Source organism: Ambystoma mexicanum, chromosome 13 (genome assembly GCF_040938575.1).
Source record: "Ambystoma mexicanum isolate Mex_15411 chromosome 13, UKY_AmexF1_1, whole genome shotgun sequence".
Taxonomy (NCBI): Eukaryota; Metazoa; Chordata; class Amphibia; order Caudata; family Ambystomatidae; genus Ambystoma; species Ambystoma mexicanum.
In genome coordinates, this window is record NC_090938.1 from 680,881,318 (window position 1) to 680,901,445 (window position 20,128).

The window sequence follows — 20,128 nt, forward strand, 5'->3', positions numbered from 1 at the left end:
TCCCCTTTCTCTCATCCCATAGCTGCCTGCCCATCCTTGCATTTCCTGTCCACCCTAACCGAGTCTTGCCTCACTTGTGTATCTCCTCTCCACTCTACTCCACTCTTCCCCCGATCTTCTTTTTTCTCCCCTCCTCTTCTCCTATGGCCTCCTTCTTTTACCCCCTTCCCCCGCCCCCTCCTGTGCCACTCTGGTCTTCCGTCCTCTTCTCGCCTCCTCCTGTTACTCTTCCCTTTTCTCCCCCCCTCCTCTCCTGATCTCTCGCCTTCTGTTACTCTCCCTTTCACTCCTCTCCTTCCCCCCTCCTCTCTTCTTCTGTTACTCTCCCCTTCTCTCTTGGTCCCTTCTCTCTTCTTCTGTTACTCTTCCCTTCTCTCCTGCCCTCCTGCTCTCTTCTCTCTCCTTCTTATACTCTCCCCTTTTCTCCTCCCCTAGTCTTCTCTCTCCTCCTTTAACTCTCCCACCCCGTCACCCCCGGGTTCCCTCTCTCTCTCCCCCCTTCACCCTTCCAATGCCCTAGCTTCTTGGTCCGCCTTTCGGGTAGAGCTGGAAAATCGACTCGTCGACACGCACCACTGCTTTCAAGTGCAACGCAGGCAACCAATAGCAACCCTTCTCTGGACGCAGGCAGCCAATCGCAGTCCGCCCACCTGCCACCAGGTGAGCCTAGAGCATAAATGCGGCTGCGCCTCTTCGCCCATCAGTACTGTTGAAGGGAACGAGGCGACACCGGGCCGAGACACTGCTCTGGGATCCACGGGGCCGCACTGCACTGCACTGCACCGCACCGCACCGCACCGCACGGAACTCCCTGCACAACACCTCTCGGGGACGCCTCTCATTGCACTGCTCTGGCCCCCCACGCCACTCTCTGATCCGCCGCCTGCGGCAGAAGCCCGGACCCCAGCGGACCTCGGTGCCGGTCCCTCCTTCGACTTCGTCGCTCCTCACCCCGCCACTCTGCACCGCCGCCCCCGGGCAAGGCCCCAACCCGCTGCCCGGGGCACCATGCTGTTCTGGCACAGCCAACCGGAGCACTTCTGGCCGACCCCCGCGGAGCATTACCAGTGCTCCTCCAGCAGCATATTCAGGTGAGGCCGCCGCGGGCGCCATCGCGTGCTGTGCGCCGATGATGGAAGTTACTAGGAAGTGTGCGGGGCATCGCGAGGGAGCCCTTCTGTGTTGGGGAGGGGATTCGCTGGGTGGGTTGGGCATCACTAGGCTCTGTGGAGGTGACCGCATTATTGGGCACCGTGGGGGGCATTGCCAATCATGTGGGGTGCTGCTCCTCAATCTGTAGGGGTACGGGGGGGGGCAGGGAAAGGCCTCTTGCCTCAGTTCAGCACATCCGGTCAACGCAAGAAGATTTGTGAAGGCTGTTTGTCTGTGATTGTTAACCATGTCGGTGAATGGTGATGTGTGGACGGTTGTTGCGCACCTTGGAGACAGGTGGAGCTCTACCAATTGGCGCATACGTTCCTTTTTAGTTTGGCCTATTAGGTGGGTGCCACCTACAAGGCAAACATAGTGCATTAGAGTGCAGACAGGGAGACACGGGCGGGGCACGCAGCTCGTAGGTGTTGTTTGGTTATTTACCCACCCATGCGCTCCCCATGGACATGCTGATGCCTGGGCCGGTCCCACCCCCTTTCTGACCGTCCCCCACCTGCGGTGTAAGTGGGGCCTGAAGCTAATGTGGTTGGGCCCTCCACAGTGACATTAACACCTGCAAATGCCCACACCGCAGTGCTGAGTGGGCATTTACAGATTTTGGGTGGGCCTTGCCCGCTCAGGCCCTACCCTGTCTACGCCTCTGCGGCTCCACCCAAAGCATATCCTCATGCGATCTGCTTGAACTGGCTCATTCAAGCCTTGGAATCAAAGGTTGCACTGGCAGAGCCTGCCAGGATATTTACAAAGCAGTCTTCTGAGAGCTGATGGTTTAGTTGGAGGTGTAACCCCGCTACTGGTGCAATTAACATTTCTTAGCCAGGCGTGCCCTTTGCCACCTGATTCATAAGCACATGCGTGCCCTTCGCACAAGTCCTGTTGAGAACAAGCATTGGCGAGGCCCACAGTTTTGGCTTGTGTGTATGTATTAGATGGGCATTTGCCGGGCACTGCTTTCATATGCCCAGCTACTCGCCCCATTTTCAAGCTGCTGCCATTAATGGACAGTTAGTACCAGTATGGCAATGCCTGGCAGACACTTTCCGCATATCTACACAAATGCCATACTGTTGCCATTGCCAATGCTTGTTTTTAAATTCTGGTCACCCTGCCAACGACCCCAAACCTGTACTGCGTTTCCTGCTGTTAAGCGCCAAGTGCAGGGTCCCATATACTGTGCGGCACTTCCTTTCACTGTCGCGCGGGACGCGTAGCCGGAGCTGCGCGGCATCGTGTGCAGCACAGCAGCCACGGCCCGCCTCACTGGCGCAGGAGTTCGGGGCCAATGGCGTTAGAAGCAAAGGGCAGAGCCAAGGCTGTGGCAGGCCTTTCTGGCATTGTTCAGTGTGCCAGGACACCCACCGCACATCACAAGCCCTTCTTGGTGGCGTTGAGGGCATGGTGGCACGCTTCCGCTTACACTCGGAATCCCTATATTTATTTATTTATTTGCATGTATAAAGTGCACAGGCAGCCCGCAGGCATCGTTGCGCTGTTACAGCGCAGCTTAGTTACAGTTACAGATAAGTGCACACAGCGGGGTACATGGTGCTACATACGGGCGGTATGGCTACACAGAGGTTACATAGTGCGTGTCATAGCGCATCAGAGCACGTTCCATAGAGTTCTTATCTGTGTACACATTGTGGCATGGAGTAAGGACACTCCTGGCTTCGGTGGGGGGCGTGTAGGAGAATAGCCTGGTTTTGATAGCTTTGCGGAGTGCAAGGTGTGAGGGTTTCGATCTGAGGGCTAGTGGGAGGGAGTTCCATTGCCTGGCAGCGATGATGGGTGGCAGCGAGTCGCCAGTGCACCAAACAAGGGGAGTGGGTGCACAAGGTTTATTGTAAATGGAATGGCTACTTTTTTTTTTAACTAATAATTGTATTGGTCCCCGGTTCGGTAACCCCTGACAGCTACACCTGTTTTCTGACACAACTTTTATAGCACGTCCAAATGACATAACATTTATCGATCCCATTTATAAGTATAGCTCCTTTCACCGCTTTCACCTGTTCTGACAACAAAGACATTCTTTTTATTTACCGCTTGTAATGACTTTGATCCTGTTCCCGTAATCACTTTTCTTTCATTAGCTGTTGTCTTCGTGTTGTGCCGGGTCCACCGCCTCTTGCAGAGCACAGCCTTGATCTTCAACCTTGCTACCAAATTTGAACCAAGGAAGCTTTTGACAGGCTCCCTTGCAATCCCTGGTTTAATCCCTCATTCATCTGCGCCTAAATACGATTAGGTTCGTCTGGTGCACGGTACAAATACATCAAATCAAAAGTCACCTAGATAGCTGGGGAAATTCCCTAGCCTAGACGCTGAACCAGCAACGCAATGACAGCTCCCGCCTCCCCATCCCGGTAACTCCACAGGTTAGACAACCGACTCTAGACCATGCACCGACAGTGATAGCCACTAAGGGCCTGATTCACAGAACCTTTTCCTATGGGATTGCGCCATTATAAAACATTTCCATGAATCAAGCTCTAAATGTCCAGCATCTGAGTGCAAATGACAGCGACAATGGCACCTTGTGCAGGGTGTACTCTGGCTCTATGCGCACCCAAATCCCGACGCTCCCAACTATACAACACCGCATGCAGTGTCCTTCAAAATCCCAGCTGCACAGCATCCGTCGATTGGTCCCCACTTCAAGTAATATTCGCACCCTGGGAAGATGGGACCCTGATTACTTCCACCTTCGATTACAGTTCTATAGCGCCTCGAGGCAGACAACCCCTACTCCCTGTGCTCCCAAAATACGATTAGGCAGCGCCTTGTGCAGTCGAACGTTGCTTCGGTGCACTCCCCATTAGTTGTGCAGAAGCTCACACCAGGTGCCCGCTTCTAAGCACTTAGAATTAGATTGCGTATCGTTGGTGGGGGGTGAGGGGGTCCCTGGCCTGGATGTTGGGGGGTGAGGGGGTCCCTGGCCTGGATGTTGTGCACAAACCCGCTAACAGACACGACGACGACCCCGTTCAGTCTTAACGTAATCATTCTTTTGGTTGAAATGTCGCAGCTTGGATTATAAATTTGGATCACATTTTTAAATAGCGATCGTCTTGTATAACTTTCAGCCTCCGATACTTTTTTGCACTCGAAGATCGATGAACAAGTGCGTCAGAAGTACACATGTTCCTGCTTTAAAAAGTGCCCCACGCCCACAAACAATCCATGCATATTTGTTAACTAAGGGACTCCGTTCCTATATTTGAACTCTTGACATGTTCAGAGGTCGGGCGTGTAGCCCCGCTAGGAATCGAACTCGGGCCTGTCAGTCCACGAGATCTCGTTTTCTTCTCGCGATAGCCTCTGAGATGTGCAAGAAGAACATCGGAACAGGCGCAGATGGAAGGAGGGGCGCTCGGGGCAAGGAGCCAGTTTAGGCCTGTTGTGGCCGGGTGCCTGTCTGCCCACTCCCTTTTCGAGGCCTAATTTTAGCCAACATTTTACTCAGGTTTACTGTCAAACGTATGGCCTTAGATCTCAAAGATGTAATGGTAAAATGCTAAAGTGGTTTCAGCTTGATTGGGCCGCTACTTTGTCTCATATATGCCAAAGAGCCCCATGCGATTGGGTGTTTAAAGAGTCAAATTAAAAGTGACAAATAAACCACAAGTTCCAAAATGCACAGGAAAAAAAGAGGCATGGGTGAGCATCTCCTGAATGTCGTAGGGCTTGCTGGCACGCAATGACCAATGCTGGCTGGCAACTCCTTGGCACGAATGACCTTTAAGGATGGTGCTAAAGGTACAGAGCAACAGTAGGGTGACCAGATTTAGAAAATATTTTCGGACAGCCCTGAAATCACGAACAGCCCCCGTGAGCAAGGAGAGCACAAAGATCACCGTTCATTTTGGAAACTTCATAACAAAGACACATGTTTATATATGACATACCTGTGACAGTGATTCAAGCCTGCAACCCTTCTGAGCACATAATGCACACTGCCTATTCTGCTCATTCCATTTATGATAACATCATAACATCCTAGGGCTACCCAAGGAGGTAACCTATCACAGAGGACCGAAGGTCCCTTCATTGGTTAGCCCTAGAAGACCACATTACTTTTAAAGCGATGACAATCGTCCATCACTGCATATTTGGATCTGCCCCGCCTACCTAAAAAATCAAGTTACTTCATACAATCCAAGTCGCGCCTTAAGATCCAAGGCTCAAGGGCCTGTGAAAGTCTTTCATTCAAAAAAAGCCAATGGACTTGGGCGGGCATTCCCTACCAAAGCGGCTTCCAAGTGGAACGAGCTCCCAAACCATTTTAGACTAGAATCCAACTACTTATCGTTTAGGAAGAAACTGAAAACACTGGTGTTCAAATAAATGACCTGCAAATAGCCAAAGACCATTTAAAACAAACTACTCCGGTTGCATAACCTGCCCTGTTGTCCCGTTACCTTCTTGTCTGTCCTTGTCTAATTGTAATGCACCCTTATGCCTGCGGGCTGTGGCGCTATAGAAATAAATAAATAAGAATAAATCTTACCAGTGATGGCAAACTACGAGTCATATCTACACATTTGGAGAGCGTTTACTTGTAGGGGTCCAGTGCTAGCTCTGATGCTTTAGCAGCATCACTGGCAAGCTCTTGACTATAATCGGGCAGCTGAGTGAGACCTGGCACAAGGACCGTGTTTGGAGACTGCCCCAGTGAGCCCAAGTCAACCTAAAACCCTGCCCAAGACACAGGGACTAGGCCAATATGTAATCGAGATGGAACATAGGCTAATCTCTCTGTTGTAGGCTCTAGAATGCTTACTTACAGCGAAAAGGCCTTTTTTGGGAATGGAATAAACTACCCCCAAAGCTTTTTCCCAAACACAAAGCTCCCCCACTATAGGGATAAGTGATGTTTGCCGGGGTAGAGGAATCGCCAGATTCTGCACCTCATTCTGTTCTGGCCTCCGGTGTAGCATTTCCAGAATGTCACTCCTATTTCCAACACCCTTGTGAAAGAAGACAATGAGGGCCCTGATTGGTTGGAATTCCCTGCCTTTTAGCCAATCGGAGAAGCTGGAAACTCTAATTAGCCGAACTGTCAATGCACCCTTATTGAGTGGAACTTTTCTGTCGTTCTGGTTGTGTGAAATTCTGTCCGATAAGAGACTAATGAGAGCTCTAACAAACATTCCTTGCTACTAACTGAGTGGCGCGGGGGCAAATTGTGTACCCAAACCAACATTCTGATCTAGACTACAAAACCTAGGTTATTCGACCACCAGGCTCAGACTGGCCTATAGGGCAACAGGGCAATGCCTGAACTAAAAACACAAAATGCCAGTTTGGGACATTTTTTGGGGTCAAAATTGGCCTCTTTTCTGGCAATATCGACCAGTTTCATGAGTTATTACACTATGCGGCTAGTTGTTTTGAGCAGTTTCGCTGAATAAATATTCTTTACATTTCTCAATTTGCACCACATTTGATCAAGAAACCCCCCGTTGGGTACTATTCAAACAGGAATGAAGCTAAGATGTGGGCTTACACTCCACTGCCCTGACCACTTTTGCAATCAATTATTCAGAATTGTCAAGTTACTACATTTGTCAGTGGTACATCTAGGCTGCACATGATCAAGAAATTGGCTTGATGCCGAAAGAAGACTAAAAATAATACTAAACATAACAGTATCTAGCCTATGCGCCACATACCTATTAATCTATTTTAAGCGAACAATTGATACACTCAAAAAGGAGTAGAATTTCGGACAACAATAGTTGTATATCATATATATATATATATATATATATATATATATATATATATATATATATATATATTATTTAGTGTCCATTCATCATGAAAATAGCGCCAACACATGTTTCGACTTTAGTCACTGGTCTTCATCAGGGCTTTAGACATCACAATGCAATTACAAATATTAAATAAGGAAATAAATCTAAATATTCATATACAGACCAGTAAACAGGCCAGCAATGTATCACAATGTAGGGGAGCGATGGAAAAATAATAATACATGAAATAATAAAAGACATTCCCACTATTAGTATCCAATAAGTCAACCAATTCTGTTGCAAATCATAATCATTTGGGCATGCCAGTGCTCATATATATTCTCACCTATTAACTCTTTTTATTCATATCAAACCCCTCCAGTGTCCACCCCCAACACTCACTGTGTTTTTACGAAACCTTCAGTGGTCTAATCTAATCCATTCCATGCACCTAACGTGACCCAAATTAATCTGCAATTGAAGTTTAGTGCTGATCAATAATTACTGTTAGAACGTCTTCACTATACAGATTCCCAATGGTTCTTGAGATGCTCATTTCAAATCACCTCATTGATGCCGCTTCTACCTATGTCATAAATGAGAAGTGTTTTATTAATACCCTCTTTTTTCCTCACTGTCCTGAATGGATATGTTGAACTCCGTAAATCTTACTGTGCGTCATTCCAGTAATGATCATAATTGGGAACATTCAAATTGCCTTTCACACTTGGTCCCACTCCTTGATGCCTAGTCATAACCCTACACGTCATTCAAAGTCACCTTTCACATAACCCTCACAGAAATTGCATATTATACTATCAGTGGCAAAACACCTCATGCCACATATTTGGACTGAATCACTTCTGACCTAGATCTCAAACCGATTTTCCACAGTCCCAATTTGTTAGACAGAATACTCTTCCAATCCCAAGAACTCTAAACTCCTGAAAATCAAATCCTAAAGTCACTTAAATTGTTCAAATGCCCTACATTGCTGTAGCAGTTTCAATCAAAACTCACAAAACAATTGTTTTACCTGGAATTCTCGCTGAGCATAAAGGCATTTCAGCCAAATAACTAAAGATACCCTACTCCCGTGTTCAGTTTCTCAAAGGTGAGGTCACCCACTACTAAAAATTGCTGGCAAGAAATAAAATGGCACCCTGGCGCGGAATGCCACAGATTGCAGCACAGAGTGGTTCGGAGGCTATTGGGAGCCGTTATAGGGAAGGAGAGTGGGATAGCAATGCCTGTTACAGTGTTGTAGAGTTTTACCAGTAATTGTCTGTGATTAGTCCCACCAGGAACATGCAGGCCCCAGGCATAAGTTCTAAAGGGTGTCCAGTGATAAAGCCGCCTGGAAAATGGCCGCCAGGGAGCAACATTTCCCAAAAAATGCATCCTCTGTAAAATCAAACCCTTTCCCCAAATACTCTAGGATTGGAGTTTATAATATAAAATTATACCCCTCTTAGAATATTTCGAGAAAGTGTTTTAGGGGTCAGGAAAAAAAGTCTCTTCCCTGGCGCCATTATCCATTCTAAAGCCGTGCTAAATGACTAGGCTCATGCGGGTGACATGGGGTTCTACCGAGCATCTTTGAGCCTCCACTTGCAGGCTACGCCTCTCTTCCGCTCGGTCTTCCTATCCGTGGCTGTGATTGGTCACCCCTTTAGAGGGCTAGAAAGTTGTGTTTTCTGCTCATGGATCTTGCGGTGTTGCTGCTCCTCTGCAAGTCCCGGCGGCTACATGGATTTCTTATGCCTGGTGCTCATGGTTACATGGCTTCATGGATTGAGACCGGGCTTGCCCTCCACGGATGACCCATGTTCTTATCTGCAGTGAGTCGGGCCTTGTCGTGTGTGGTTTGTTGTCCTGGTCTGGGCCTTGGTCCTTTGCTTTGTGGCTGGGTACACAAGGGTAATTGAATAAGTAGACCATGCGCTTCATCAATAGCATTTGGCACAAGCGCCTGGGGACTGCCCCATGGTGGTAGCGGTGCGTGGTATAAGTCAACATAACACAAGAAATGTCTCCGGCAATAGTCCTGGGCAAACTTCAGGAAAACCGATAGGTTTGAAAGTAACCCGTTCTAAAGTATGAGATCATGGACCAATGTCACCCGATCTTTCAATGCGCGAGCCGGCTTTGCCAAACTTTACCCATGCACGCCTTGGTAGCGGGCGGTCCAGGATTTCAAACGTTTCAGAGAAACGCGTTTCAAAGAGCTATGCAACCTTAACCGCAGTGCTGCTAAGGTGGCAATATGATATAATTAAGCATTAGAGGCCCGGTCCGCAGACCATAGTGGGCAATATGGGGCCTGTAGACCAATATAAAGCCTCAGGCCAGCCAGAGTATTTAATAACATTTAGGGCCCACAATGGCGGGTACACGCTGAGGGCAGGGTCTATAAGGTGTTATAACCCGGGTCCCTCTTTCATGTGAAAGAAAAGAGTCAAAATGATTTGATCCACCTGTATGCCTATGCCTCTGTATTCCCCTGAAGCAGGCGGATGTGAATTCTCGACTTCCTGGGGGTAATGCCCACCCGGCTTATGGTCATTACATTAACATGCCTAGACAGGGGCCTGTTCATAACATGTAAATCTGCCTGGGCGGTGATGGGGAATTGGCTGTGGGTGCGTGCAGGCTTGGAATGTGGCATTCAGAGCAGTCCGAGTTGTAATGTGGCATTCTGAGCAGTCAGAGTGGGCCGGTAGGCTTTGAATGTGGCATTCTGAGCAGTCAGAGTGGGCCGGTAGGCTTGGAATGTGGCATTCTGAGCAGTCAGAGTGGGCCACAGGCTTGGAATGTGGCATTCTGAGCAGTCAGAGTGGGCTCTACCAGTGTGTAGAGCCATACGTCTGCACAGGGTTATACCTCCGTCTGTAGTTTGGTCATTACTAGTGAATGATAAAGATGCCCCCCCCCCAATCTGTACTAGTGTCGGAGAAGGGGGCTCCTTCGGGCTGTACTGGTTTCCGGATGGGGGTGGGGTTCCCTGTGTCAGTTCTAGTGTCAGATAAAGATCCCCCCCGCCATTTTTGCATGAGTGTCATAGAGGGGCCTCCCACACTTTTCACTTGTGTCAAGCCGGGGGGAGGGAGGGCGCGGGGCACCCTTAGTCCGTAGTGGTGTCAGAGAGGGGGCTCCCTCAGTCTGTAGTGGTGTCAGAGAGGGGGCTCCCTCAGTCTGTACTAGTGTCAGAGGGGGTGTTTCCTCTGTCTGTACTAGTGTCAGAGAGGGGCCCCCTCAGTCTGTACTAGTTTAAAAGAGGGGGTCTCTCTCAGTCTATGCTAGTGTGAGAGATGGAGGGGGGCTCCCTCAATCTGTAGTAGTGTTAAATAGGGGGTCCCCCTTACTGCACTGTCTACTGAAACGCAAAATGTCAGCAGATATAAGTCTCCCCTGAAAAACACCTATTTAACGAGTGTAAAACTCCACCTGTGAATTGTGGGAGCTGGGACCCAGGAACACTAACGCTTTGGGGCAGGATGGGCAGTCGGCACGGACGGGAGAGTGTGAGGGGGTGGGTGGTTTTGAGTCTCAGCAAATGATTGCTTTCAAATAAAATGACCTGCAAGTATTGCAGGTAGAGTGTACAACAGATCCCTGTGGGGCCTGTCTGCTTTCCACCTTGGCACAAAGCCGGCGGACCCCATAGGGATCTCCAGCATTTGTGCTGGCATGAAAATCCACGGCGGCGCAAATGCAGGAGCAGTTGCATGGCGGAGAGGAAGGGAGGCGGCAGAAACACAAGTTGCGTTCTGACTCCCCTCGCTGCCATACACATTCTGGAAAATGAGCCATAGCGTGAATGCATGGCGTAAACGGCTTTTACGTCATTGATTTACGCTGCGTGCTCATCGAAGTGAGCAGCGGTGAGCCATAGCGTGAATGCATGGCGTAAACGGCTTTTACGTCATTGATTTATGCTGCGTGCTCATCGAAGTGAGCAGCGGTGAGCCATAGCGTGAATGCATGGCGTAAACGGCTTTTACGTCATTGATTTACGCTGCATGCTCATCGAAGTGAGCAGCGGTGACACCATCACGCTCTGCTTTCCATACTTGAATTGAGGGGCTTTAGACAACAGAATGCTGCTTCGGCCTCAACTTGCCATCACTAGGGGAGACTTTTGGGCGCTCCTCCTGCATCGCCTCTGTCCCATTGGGTGCCTAAAGTCTCCTCTCTGAATTAAAAACCGAAATCGTGTGTTTTGCCCCAAACCGTGCACTCTTGCAGTGCCGCTGTCTTTCCCAGAGAGCGCCCACTTGCTTGCAGCCATTTAGCTTTTCACAGAGACGTAGACGGGCTACGGCCTGAGCGGGCAAGGCCCACCCAAAATCTGTAAATGACCACTGCCCACTCAGCACAGCTGTGGGGCATTTACAGATGTTAATGTCACTGTGGTGGGCCCAACTACATTAGTTTCAGGCCCCACTTGTTTGACAATCCTGGCTACGCCTCTAGGTTTTCAGCCCGAACCGCGGAATCGAACCGAAATGTTACCACCTACCGCCCCGCCCAATTGCTAACCAAATGCAGATCTGCAAATTGGATTCATCCAAACATTGTCCCGTGGCCAAAATATAGTGTCCCGCTGTCTCCAAAGGTCCCCTTTCTTATGCACCAGCGCCACTACCCAGCCCACCTTAAACAATATAAGCATTGCAACTTTGTAAAGACCCCCTAGCCCCTTCTTCCTGGCATGGGGCAGCCTTTGCTGCCTGTATTTGTGCTCACTTTATGGCACTACTGGAAGAAGCGTCTGGCCGGTATAACGTTCTTTCATCGGGTGCAATTTCAATGGGTTTTATACGAGTATATTTTACCGAAAAAACGAATCGAAATATATGTGGGCTAGAAAAGCATATATAAGGGGTGTGGAGGGGGTCAGGAATAGGTTAAAAAAAACAATGGGTTATGGGGGTTTGGGGGGAAACACCCCAAAAATTTTAAATCCATTTCGATGAGTTTTTTTTTGCTAAAACATACTCGTAAAAAAAAACATCTAAATTGCACCTGTCGGTGAAATGACATAGAATCTGGTCTGGACAGCCAGCTAAAAAAAATAAGAGCATGTCCCCCCATCCTTGGTGCCTTCGGCATTCGTAAAGCTGCCTTCCGGCGCTATCTGGGCCAGCACTTCAGGGGGCACGGAATGTGAAGTGAGCTTCATTGCACTTTCAAGAAGTGAAGCATTCTGGGACAGGGGACCATGTCTGGTCAACCAGGACTAGAGGTGCTGGTTGACCAGACATGGACGTACAACAGCTGGAGGGTTGGAAGTGGAGCCGCCCTGGAGATCGAATCCTGGATATTGGTGAGTGCCAGTAACATAGCTTGTGTGAATCAAGTCACTTGGTGTGCTAAACAAGAAAACAAGGCCAACCATACTGTAGGAAATGCGTCCTGCACGACCCTCCCAGACCAATGACGGACTGGGCCGGAGACTTGACTGGTTCATTGGGTAATGGATCTACATGGTTCTTTGTGATGGGAATCCCCATGAATGATAGAGGCTGGGCATCCTAAAATTGGTTTGTACCAGAACACCTCCTGATTTGTGGGGGTGTTCGCCACATTCCCGTGCCCCGGCACTTATTGTCTCAGGCTCAGTTTGATTTTGATGTGGTGTTTTGACAACTTTGTCATTTCAACTGCTGGTCACATAACGAACACCTATAGAATCAGAGCAAAATGTAAATGATGATTGTGTTTAAAGGCACACTTAAAAATGCGTCTCATGTCAAGACACGAGTATGTTATTTTATGTGCATGTTGATTGGTATTTGTAAATCACACATCTGCCGTAGTGACTGAGTACATCCTTCAGCCACAATAAGCCGGTGGGAGTTGCAGCTTTAACCCCATACACGTTGACAGCACAGGGAGCAGCTGTGGGTGGTGCCAACAGTGGGCGGGGAGCTGCCCATCCTGACGTATCATGTGCCTGTTAAAAAATATTTGAGCCCCGGCATTTATTTGCACTGACTAAAGGCCTAGCACTAATGCTTGTTTGCAAGACTTGTCCCTGTGCAGACGATTTCACCTGTGCGTGTCTGTTGCAGGGAGACCCTGGCGCTTCCTTTCCTGAAGCAGGAGGAGCAGCCCCTGCATGGCACCCCTGAGCTGCACTGCCCTGCGTTCCAATACATACTGTGCGCTGCCACCTCCCCGGCTGTCAAGATTCAGGACGAGACGCTAACTTACCTGAACCAAGGTGAGCACACATGAGAGATCACGGTTCTATTGCACACTGCAACGTAAGTGCTAGTCACTGGGGGCGGGGGGGGGTCAGAGGGTGGCACATGTTCTAGTTCCTGCATTGGCTATACGAGCCGGTTCCCCGTTTAGGTGCTTTAATACTTGGTTGGATATAGGGGCCTGTTCTCCCAGTGCTCTGGGGCTTGGGTTGGTTATAGGAGTGGTTTTCCCTTCTAGTGCGTTGGTGCTTGGGTTGGGAATAGGAGTGGTTTTCCCTTCTAGTGCGTTGGTACTTGGGTTGGGTATAGGAGTGGTTTTCCCTTCTAGTGCGTTGGTGCTTAGGTTGGTTAGAGGAGTGGTTTTCCCTTCTAGTGCTATTGTGCATGGGTTGGTTATAGAAGTGGTTTTCCCTTCTAGTGCGTTGGTGCTTGGGTTGGTTATATGAGTGTTTTTCCCTTCTAGTGCTTTGGTTGGTTAAAGGAGTGGTTTTCCCTTCTAGTGCTCCGGGGCTTGGTTTGGTTATAGGAGTGTTTTTCTCTCCTAGTGCTTTGGTTGATTATAGGAGTGGTGTGGTTTTTCCTTTTAGTGCGTTGGTGCTTGGGCTGGTTATAGGAGTGGTTTTCCTTTTTGGTGCGTTGGTGCTTGGGTTGGTAATAGGAGTGGTTTTCCCTTCTAGTGCTTTGGGGCTTGGGTTGGTTATAGAAGTGGTTTTCCCTTCTAGTGTGTTGGTGCTTGGGTTGGTTATATCAGTGGTTTTACCTTCTAGTGCTTTGGTTGGTTATATGAGTGGTTTTCCCTTCTAGTGCTCTGGGGCTTGGGTTGGTTATAGGAGCCAGTTCTCTCTTCAAGTGCTCCGGGGCTTGGTTTGGTTATAGGAGTGGTTTTCTTTGCTTGTGCTTTGGTTGGGTATAGGAGTGGTGTGGTTTTACCTTCAAGTGCATTGGTGCTTGGGCTGGTTATAGGAGTGGTTTTCCCTTTTAGTGCATTGGTGCTTGGGTTGGTTATAGGAGTGGTTTTCCCTTCTAGTGCTTTGGTGCTTGGGTTGGCTATAGGAGTGGTTTTCCCTTCTAGTGCTCTGGCGCTTGGTTGGCTATGGCAGCCGATGCTCCCTTCCAGTATAACCAAACCAAGCACCAGAGCACCTGAAGGGAGAACTGGCTCCTATAACCAATAGGTCCTTGGGTTTGTTATAGGAGCCAGTTATCCATTCCAGTGTTCTGGTGCTTGGGTTGGCTATAGGAGCCGGTTATCACTTTAACTGCTGTGGTGCTTGGGTTGGTTCGGGGTTCAGCAGACTTGCCTTGGTTTGTGTTTATATGTTGATTCTAGCCACTGGAACTCCTTTTCCCATATTCTCGTACTCGGGCTGAATTGGTATTTGGTTCCCCTTCCCATGTTCTTCTGCCTGGTTTGGTTCTCTTCCTGCGATCCTAGTTTGGTGTAGGCAGTTTATTTCCCTTCCCATGGTCATGCGTTTATGCTTTCTAGGGGATGTTTCCTTCTTCCTCTGATCTTAGATTGGTTTGAGCAGTTGGTGCCTCCATTCCGTGTTCTGATGCTTTGTTTTGTTCTAGGGGTTGCTTCCCTCTTCCTGTATCCTTAGTTTGGTTCAAGCAGCGGGTTCTTCCTTTTCGTGTTTGGGTGCTTGAGTTGGATAGGGCATGCTTACCCCTCTTCCTGTGATCTTACTTTGAGTAATTGATTCCTCTTTTCCATGTTTTAATGCTTAGGTTGGTTCTAGGGGATGGTTTCATCTTCCTGTGGTGCCAGTTTGGTTCAAGCTGCCGCGGCTTCTTCCTTTTCGTGTTTGGGTGCTTGAGTTGGGTCTGGGGGTAGCTTCCCACTTCCTTTGATTTTAGTTTAGTTCGAGCAGTTGGTTCCTCCTTTCCTTGTTATGGTGCTTGGGTTGGTTCTAGGGATGCTTCTCTCTTAATGTGATCATAGTTTGGATCTAGCACTTAGCTCATCCTTCCTGCGCTCTGGTTCGTGGGTTGGTTCTAGGGGATGCATCTCTCTCTTCTTGATCTCAGCTTTGCTGAGCAGTTAGTTCCCCATCCCGTGGTCTTGTGCTTTGTATGGTTCTGCAGTCAAGTTTATCATTTCTGTGTTCTGGTGCTTTAGTGTGTTCTAGGTTTCTCTTCCCTCTCTTCAGGTGTTTCGGTATAGCTCTCCACGCTTGTGTTATGTTGCTCGGGTCGGATATAGGGAATAGTTCTCTTTCTTTGTTATTGGGTTGCTTCTTTTCCCCATCCCATGTTCAGGTGGGTCAGTTGGTCCTTCAGACGTGTTCTTCCTTCCTGTGTTATTGAGCTTGGGTTAGTTATAAACGGTAGTTCTCGCTTCAATGTGCATGGGTTGGGTCTGGCTCTTGGGTCTCTTTCCCACATTCCTGTCATAGGGCTGGTTTTGGGACCTGGAGGCTTGACCTCGTTTTGGGTTCCATTCTCCTATGTCGGTTTGCTTGCCTTGTTCCAAGGGCCTGTTACTCCTTGCTGTGTGCATGGTTCTGTTGACCGGCTACCCCTTTTCCGGCTTGTGCTCTACAATCTGATCTCTCTGTTATCTTGCAGGTCAGTCATACGAGATCCGCATGCTGAGCAATGCTAAAGTTGGCAGCGAGGTTCCGGAGTGCCGGAGGACGGTCAAGGTGAGGACATATAAGCAACTCCCTATTTCTGGGAACAGTGGGCTCACAGGGATGCATTACTGCATCAGCCAATCACATTGGGAGGGTGCCTGCTTCTTTTTGTAATTGGTTATTTATAACGCGCTTAATACCCAGAGGTTTCAAAGCACGGACCCAGGGATCGAACCTGTGTTACTCTGTGTTGTCTTGTTTCCAAGGCGAGCACGTTGCCCCTGAGCTATCCTCCCGAGACAAAATAGTGATACAGTGAAAATGTTTAGATATCACGAATAATCCAAGATGCCCCGTAGAGCCACTCTCAAAATGGCGCTGCGGCTGTACAAGTAAAAACGACATTTTTGTAGAATTAGAAAAAATAAAAGTATGCGATGGAAATATCTATCTAAAAACAAAGGGAGATTTGTGGGGAGGAAAGTATGGTTTTAGCTAGAGGTGGGTTTAGAACTGAATGCCCCCCCCCCCAAAACAATAAAAACATGCAGATGTCTAGTAATATGATAGGAGGTTCCTTAAGGTGGAGAGTGAATTCTGAGGGGTTTACTGGGCCTTGCAGAAAAATCGGCTTTGCTTCTGGCAGACAGAAAGGGACGGTAGAGTACTCCTCAAGTCCCACTCATTGGAAGTAAGTTCCACACCCTTGAAGGCAGTCTCACTCCTGTGGAGCCATAATGTCCCCATAGCATTTCATGGAAACAGCATACAGAGACACACCTGACTATATTGGAAAATGGTCAACTCCTGGCGTCAGTTCAAGGCTTTGGTCATTTAAACATCACATCCACATCATACGTCTAGGTAAATGTCATATCTTGGTCCAAACTCAAATCTCAGCCTCCTTGGTTTCTGGATAATGAGGTCTTGAATGTGGAGCCTTGTATTGAATGTGAGTCTCTGTACTGAGAGGTAGGTCATGATTGGGAAATGTTTAGGGGTCAGATTAGGGAATTTCCCAGTAGTCCGCATTGAGCTTTCACCAGTGTGTTAATGGTGTGTAAAAGTTCATCTATGGTGCAAAGCCTTGTGGATGGTTGAGCTCTTGGTTGGCTTTTGTCAAGTAATTGTACATCCATTATAAGTGTGTCGCTCACAGCCCCTGTGCCGTTTTCCCCCACAGAGCATAGTTCGGGTGGTCTTCCATGACCGGAGGCTGCAGTACACCGAACGACAACAGCTGGAGGGTTGGAAGTGGAGCCGCCCTGGAGATCGAATCCTGGATATTGGTGGGTGCCAGTAACATAGCTTGTGTGAATCAAGTCACTTGGTGTGCTAAACAAGAAAACAAGGCCAACCATACTGTAGGAAATGCGTCCTGCACGACCCTCCCAGACCAATGACGGACTGGGCCGGAGACTTGACTGGTTCATTGGGTAATGGATCTACATGTTTCTTTGTGATGGGAATCCTCATGAATGATAGAGGCTGGGCATCCTAAAATTGGTTTGTACCAGAACACCTCCTGATTAGTTGGGGTGGGGCTACCCATAGCTGATTGGGGTAGAGTTCACCATGGTTGGTTGTATTAAGGATTCCCGTAGTTGGTTAGGGGATAGCTCCCAGGGTTGGGTGTAGTAAAGATCCCCATGGTTAGTTTTAGTAAGAATCCCCATGGTTGGTTGGGGGATGGCTACCAGGGTTGGTTGTAGTACGGATCCCCATGGCTGGTTGTAGTAAGTTTCCCCATGGTTGTATGGGGGATGGCTCCCATGTTGATCCCCATGGTTGGTTAGGCTGGGGCTTCCCGTGGTTGGTTAGGCTGGGGCTTCCCATGGTTGGTTAGGCTGGGGCTTCCCATGGTTGGTTAGGCTGGGGCTTCCCATGGTTGGTTAGGCTGGGGCTCCCATGGTTGGTTAGGCTGGGGCTTCCCATGGTTGGTTAGGCTGGGGCTTCCCATGGTTGGTTAGGCTAGGGCTTCCCGTGGTTGGTTAGGCTAGGGCTTCCCGTGGTTGGTTAGGCTAGGGCTTCCCATGGTTGGTTAGGCTAGAGCTTCCCATGGTTGGTTAGGCTAGAGCTTCCCATGGTTGGTTAGGCTAGGGCTTCCCGTGGTTGGTTAGGCTAGGGCTTCCCGTGGTTGGTTGTAGTAAGATCCCCAGATTGATTGGGGGTTGGCTCCCAAGGTTGGTTGGAGTAAGAATCTCCATGTTTGGTTGTACTAAGGATACCCATGATTGGGTGGGGGGGATGCCTCCCAAGATTTCTTGTTGAAAGGATCCACATGACTGACGTAAGAATCCCTACGGTTGGTTGGAGGATGTCACCCTATGATTAGATAAGGGGTGACTCTCCATGATTGGTTGCTGTAGTGATCCTCCTAGTTTATTGTGCTAGCACCCTCCATGGTCGGTTGGGTGAGGGCACCCTAGATTTGTTGGCATAGGGGTAGCCACTGTTGGTAGGGATTGGCCCCCCACAGTTGGCTAGATCAGGGCTTCCGATGGTCTGTTCTGTATCCCCGTGGTTAATTGAAGTGGGGGCCCCATGGTTGGCTGGAGTAGGGCTTCCCATAGTCGACAGGGACAAGGCTCCCACTGGTTGGCTGTGATGAGGCTCATACCTTGTACATTGTCATAGGGATCCCCATGGTATGATGCGGCTGCTCCCCCAATTATGTGTTGGCATTACTTTGCTCATGAATGCCCCTTGCTGTTTTCAGATATCCCGCTGTCAGTGGGGGTGACAGAGCCACATGTGCACCCCTTAATGCTGAACACAGTCGACTTTCTCTGGGATCCCATGAAGAGGACATCAGTCTTTGTTCAGGTAAGGGAGCCAATGTGTCCCACTATTCCCATGTGGGAAAATAAAGAGAATGGACCAAAACGCCTCCAACAACTCGTGCTAATGCGGCGCACAAGCCTACTATAGTGGGTGCTCGCGATTAACCGCAAGATAGGCCAAATTTAATTTTTGGACACATATGCTCACCTCAGAGTACGGCTAGGCAATTATATCACAGAAACACATGGGTGAACACAAAATTGTGAGAGCACTAGGTCTTGTAAGGGGCAACAAATAACGTTAATCTTATATTCTTATAAAATCCACATATAAATATGTTATTTAAAAGAACCAACATAGTCTTACTGAACAGTTTGTTACAGTCCTGCAATGTCAAAGTGTGCCACGCGTTCCATCCCTCCTCAGTGACTTCTTCAGACGAAATTACAAATCATCGTTTGGGGCTGTTTTTTATTTCCTCTTTCTGCCAAGTCACATGATGTGTGTGTGTGGTCACATGACTGATCATCAGCACACCCAAGAAGTAAACCTGTCGGCCATTTTGTAGTGCATCTGAATAGCACTAACAAATGTTGTGCTTGTGCCTGATCAATATCGAGCTCCAAATAAGCCAGCACTAATGTGTATACCTTTGTGACTTGGCAGAATGTTGTGCAAAAAATCTTTTTAAACATTGTTTCAGCCCATAAGCCAAATGGCTCTTAGTTTTCTATATGATCACCAATGCAGCGTAATCCTGCCTGGCACGTGCGAGAAAGTAAATTCGAGAGAAGCCAAAAGATTGCAACAGAATCATCGCGCTTCTAACATAGTTTAAATCATGTCCCAGCGGGCTGCACCCCGGAAAGTGCATTGTACTAAACAAACCATATTACAATGTCCTGCCCTAGTGGGCTAAAGTGCAAGGTTGTATAAAGTGCTGAGTCCTCCATAAAAGCATCCAAAGTGCTGAATTCTCTGTATCAAGAAAATCGCATTCTCTGTAGCGTGTTTCATATTTTCACATCTACAAACCACAAGAATGTATCAATAAAAACCTTTGAAAAAGCCAATTTATTTTTGTAGCAACATCTTCAAAGTGTCATACCCGTAACTATACCAAGGAGTTCTGATCTTCTAATAGATGTATGGTCAACTCTTCATCTGAGTTATGCCCAAATGTTTTTTTTTGTATTGAATTCAATTATTAATTTAGATTCCAACTTGCAGAGTCTGCGTTCTCTATTGCCCTTTCTTGCCAAATCAGGAACATGCGCTAATGCACAGTATTTCTGTAAAGTTGAATCACTGTTGTGTCTCTCCGTAAAGTGTACTGCCAAAGGATCATTTTCATCTTTGTGGGGAATGCCTCGGTAATGCTGTAATATGCGAATTTTTAATTGGCAAATGGTCGATCTTGTGTACACTTTTTCACATAGACACTGCATGGCATACGCCGCAGACTTGGTTAGGCAGTCAATCTTTTGTGTGGTGTACCACATATTTTGCGTTCTGCGGCCGTATTCTACCATAGTTGTCTGTTCAGCCAATTTACACATTTTGCATTTTTTTTACATTTGTCAAACCTTTCCTGGATAGCACATTACCTAGCCAGTTAGTT

The 20,128-nt window shown here is 48.2% G+C and overlaps 1 protein-coding gene across 1 annotated transcript in view; it reads left to right on the forward strand.

Annotated features, from left to right (window-relative positions):
- Nucleotides 1–327: 327 nt before the first annotated feature.
- The window catches only part of LOC138521701 (upstream-binding protein 1-like), a 52,004-nt gene continuing 32,203 nt past the window's right edge, over nt 328–20,128 (forward strand). Inside the window, exons 1-5 of the mRNA XM_069634717.1 lie at nt 328–1,091; nt 13,010–13,161; nt 15,716–15,792; nt 16,907–17,012; nt 18,443–18,549. Coding sequence (XP_069490818.1) covers nt 1,009–1,091; nt 13,010–13,161; nt 15,716–15,792; nt 16,907–17,012; nt 18,443–18,549 — 525 coding nt within the window. The 5' untranslated portion in view covers nt 328–1,008. The remainder of the gene's footprint in view (nt 1,092–13,009; nt 13,162–15,715; nt 15,793–16,906; nt 17,013–18,442; nt 18,550–20,128) is intronic.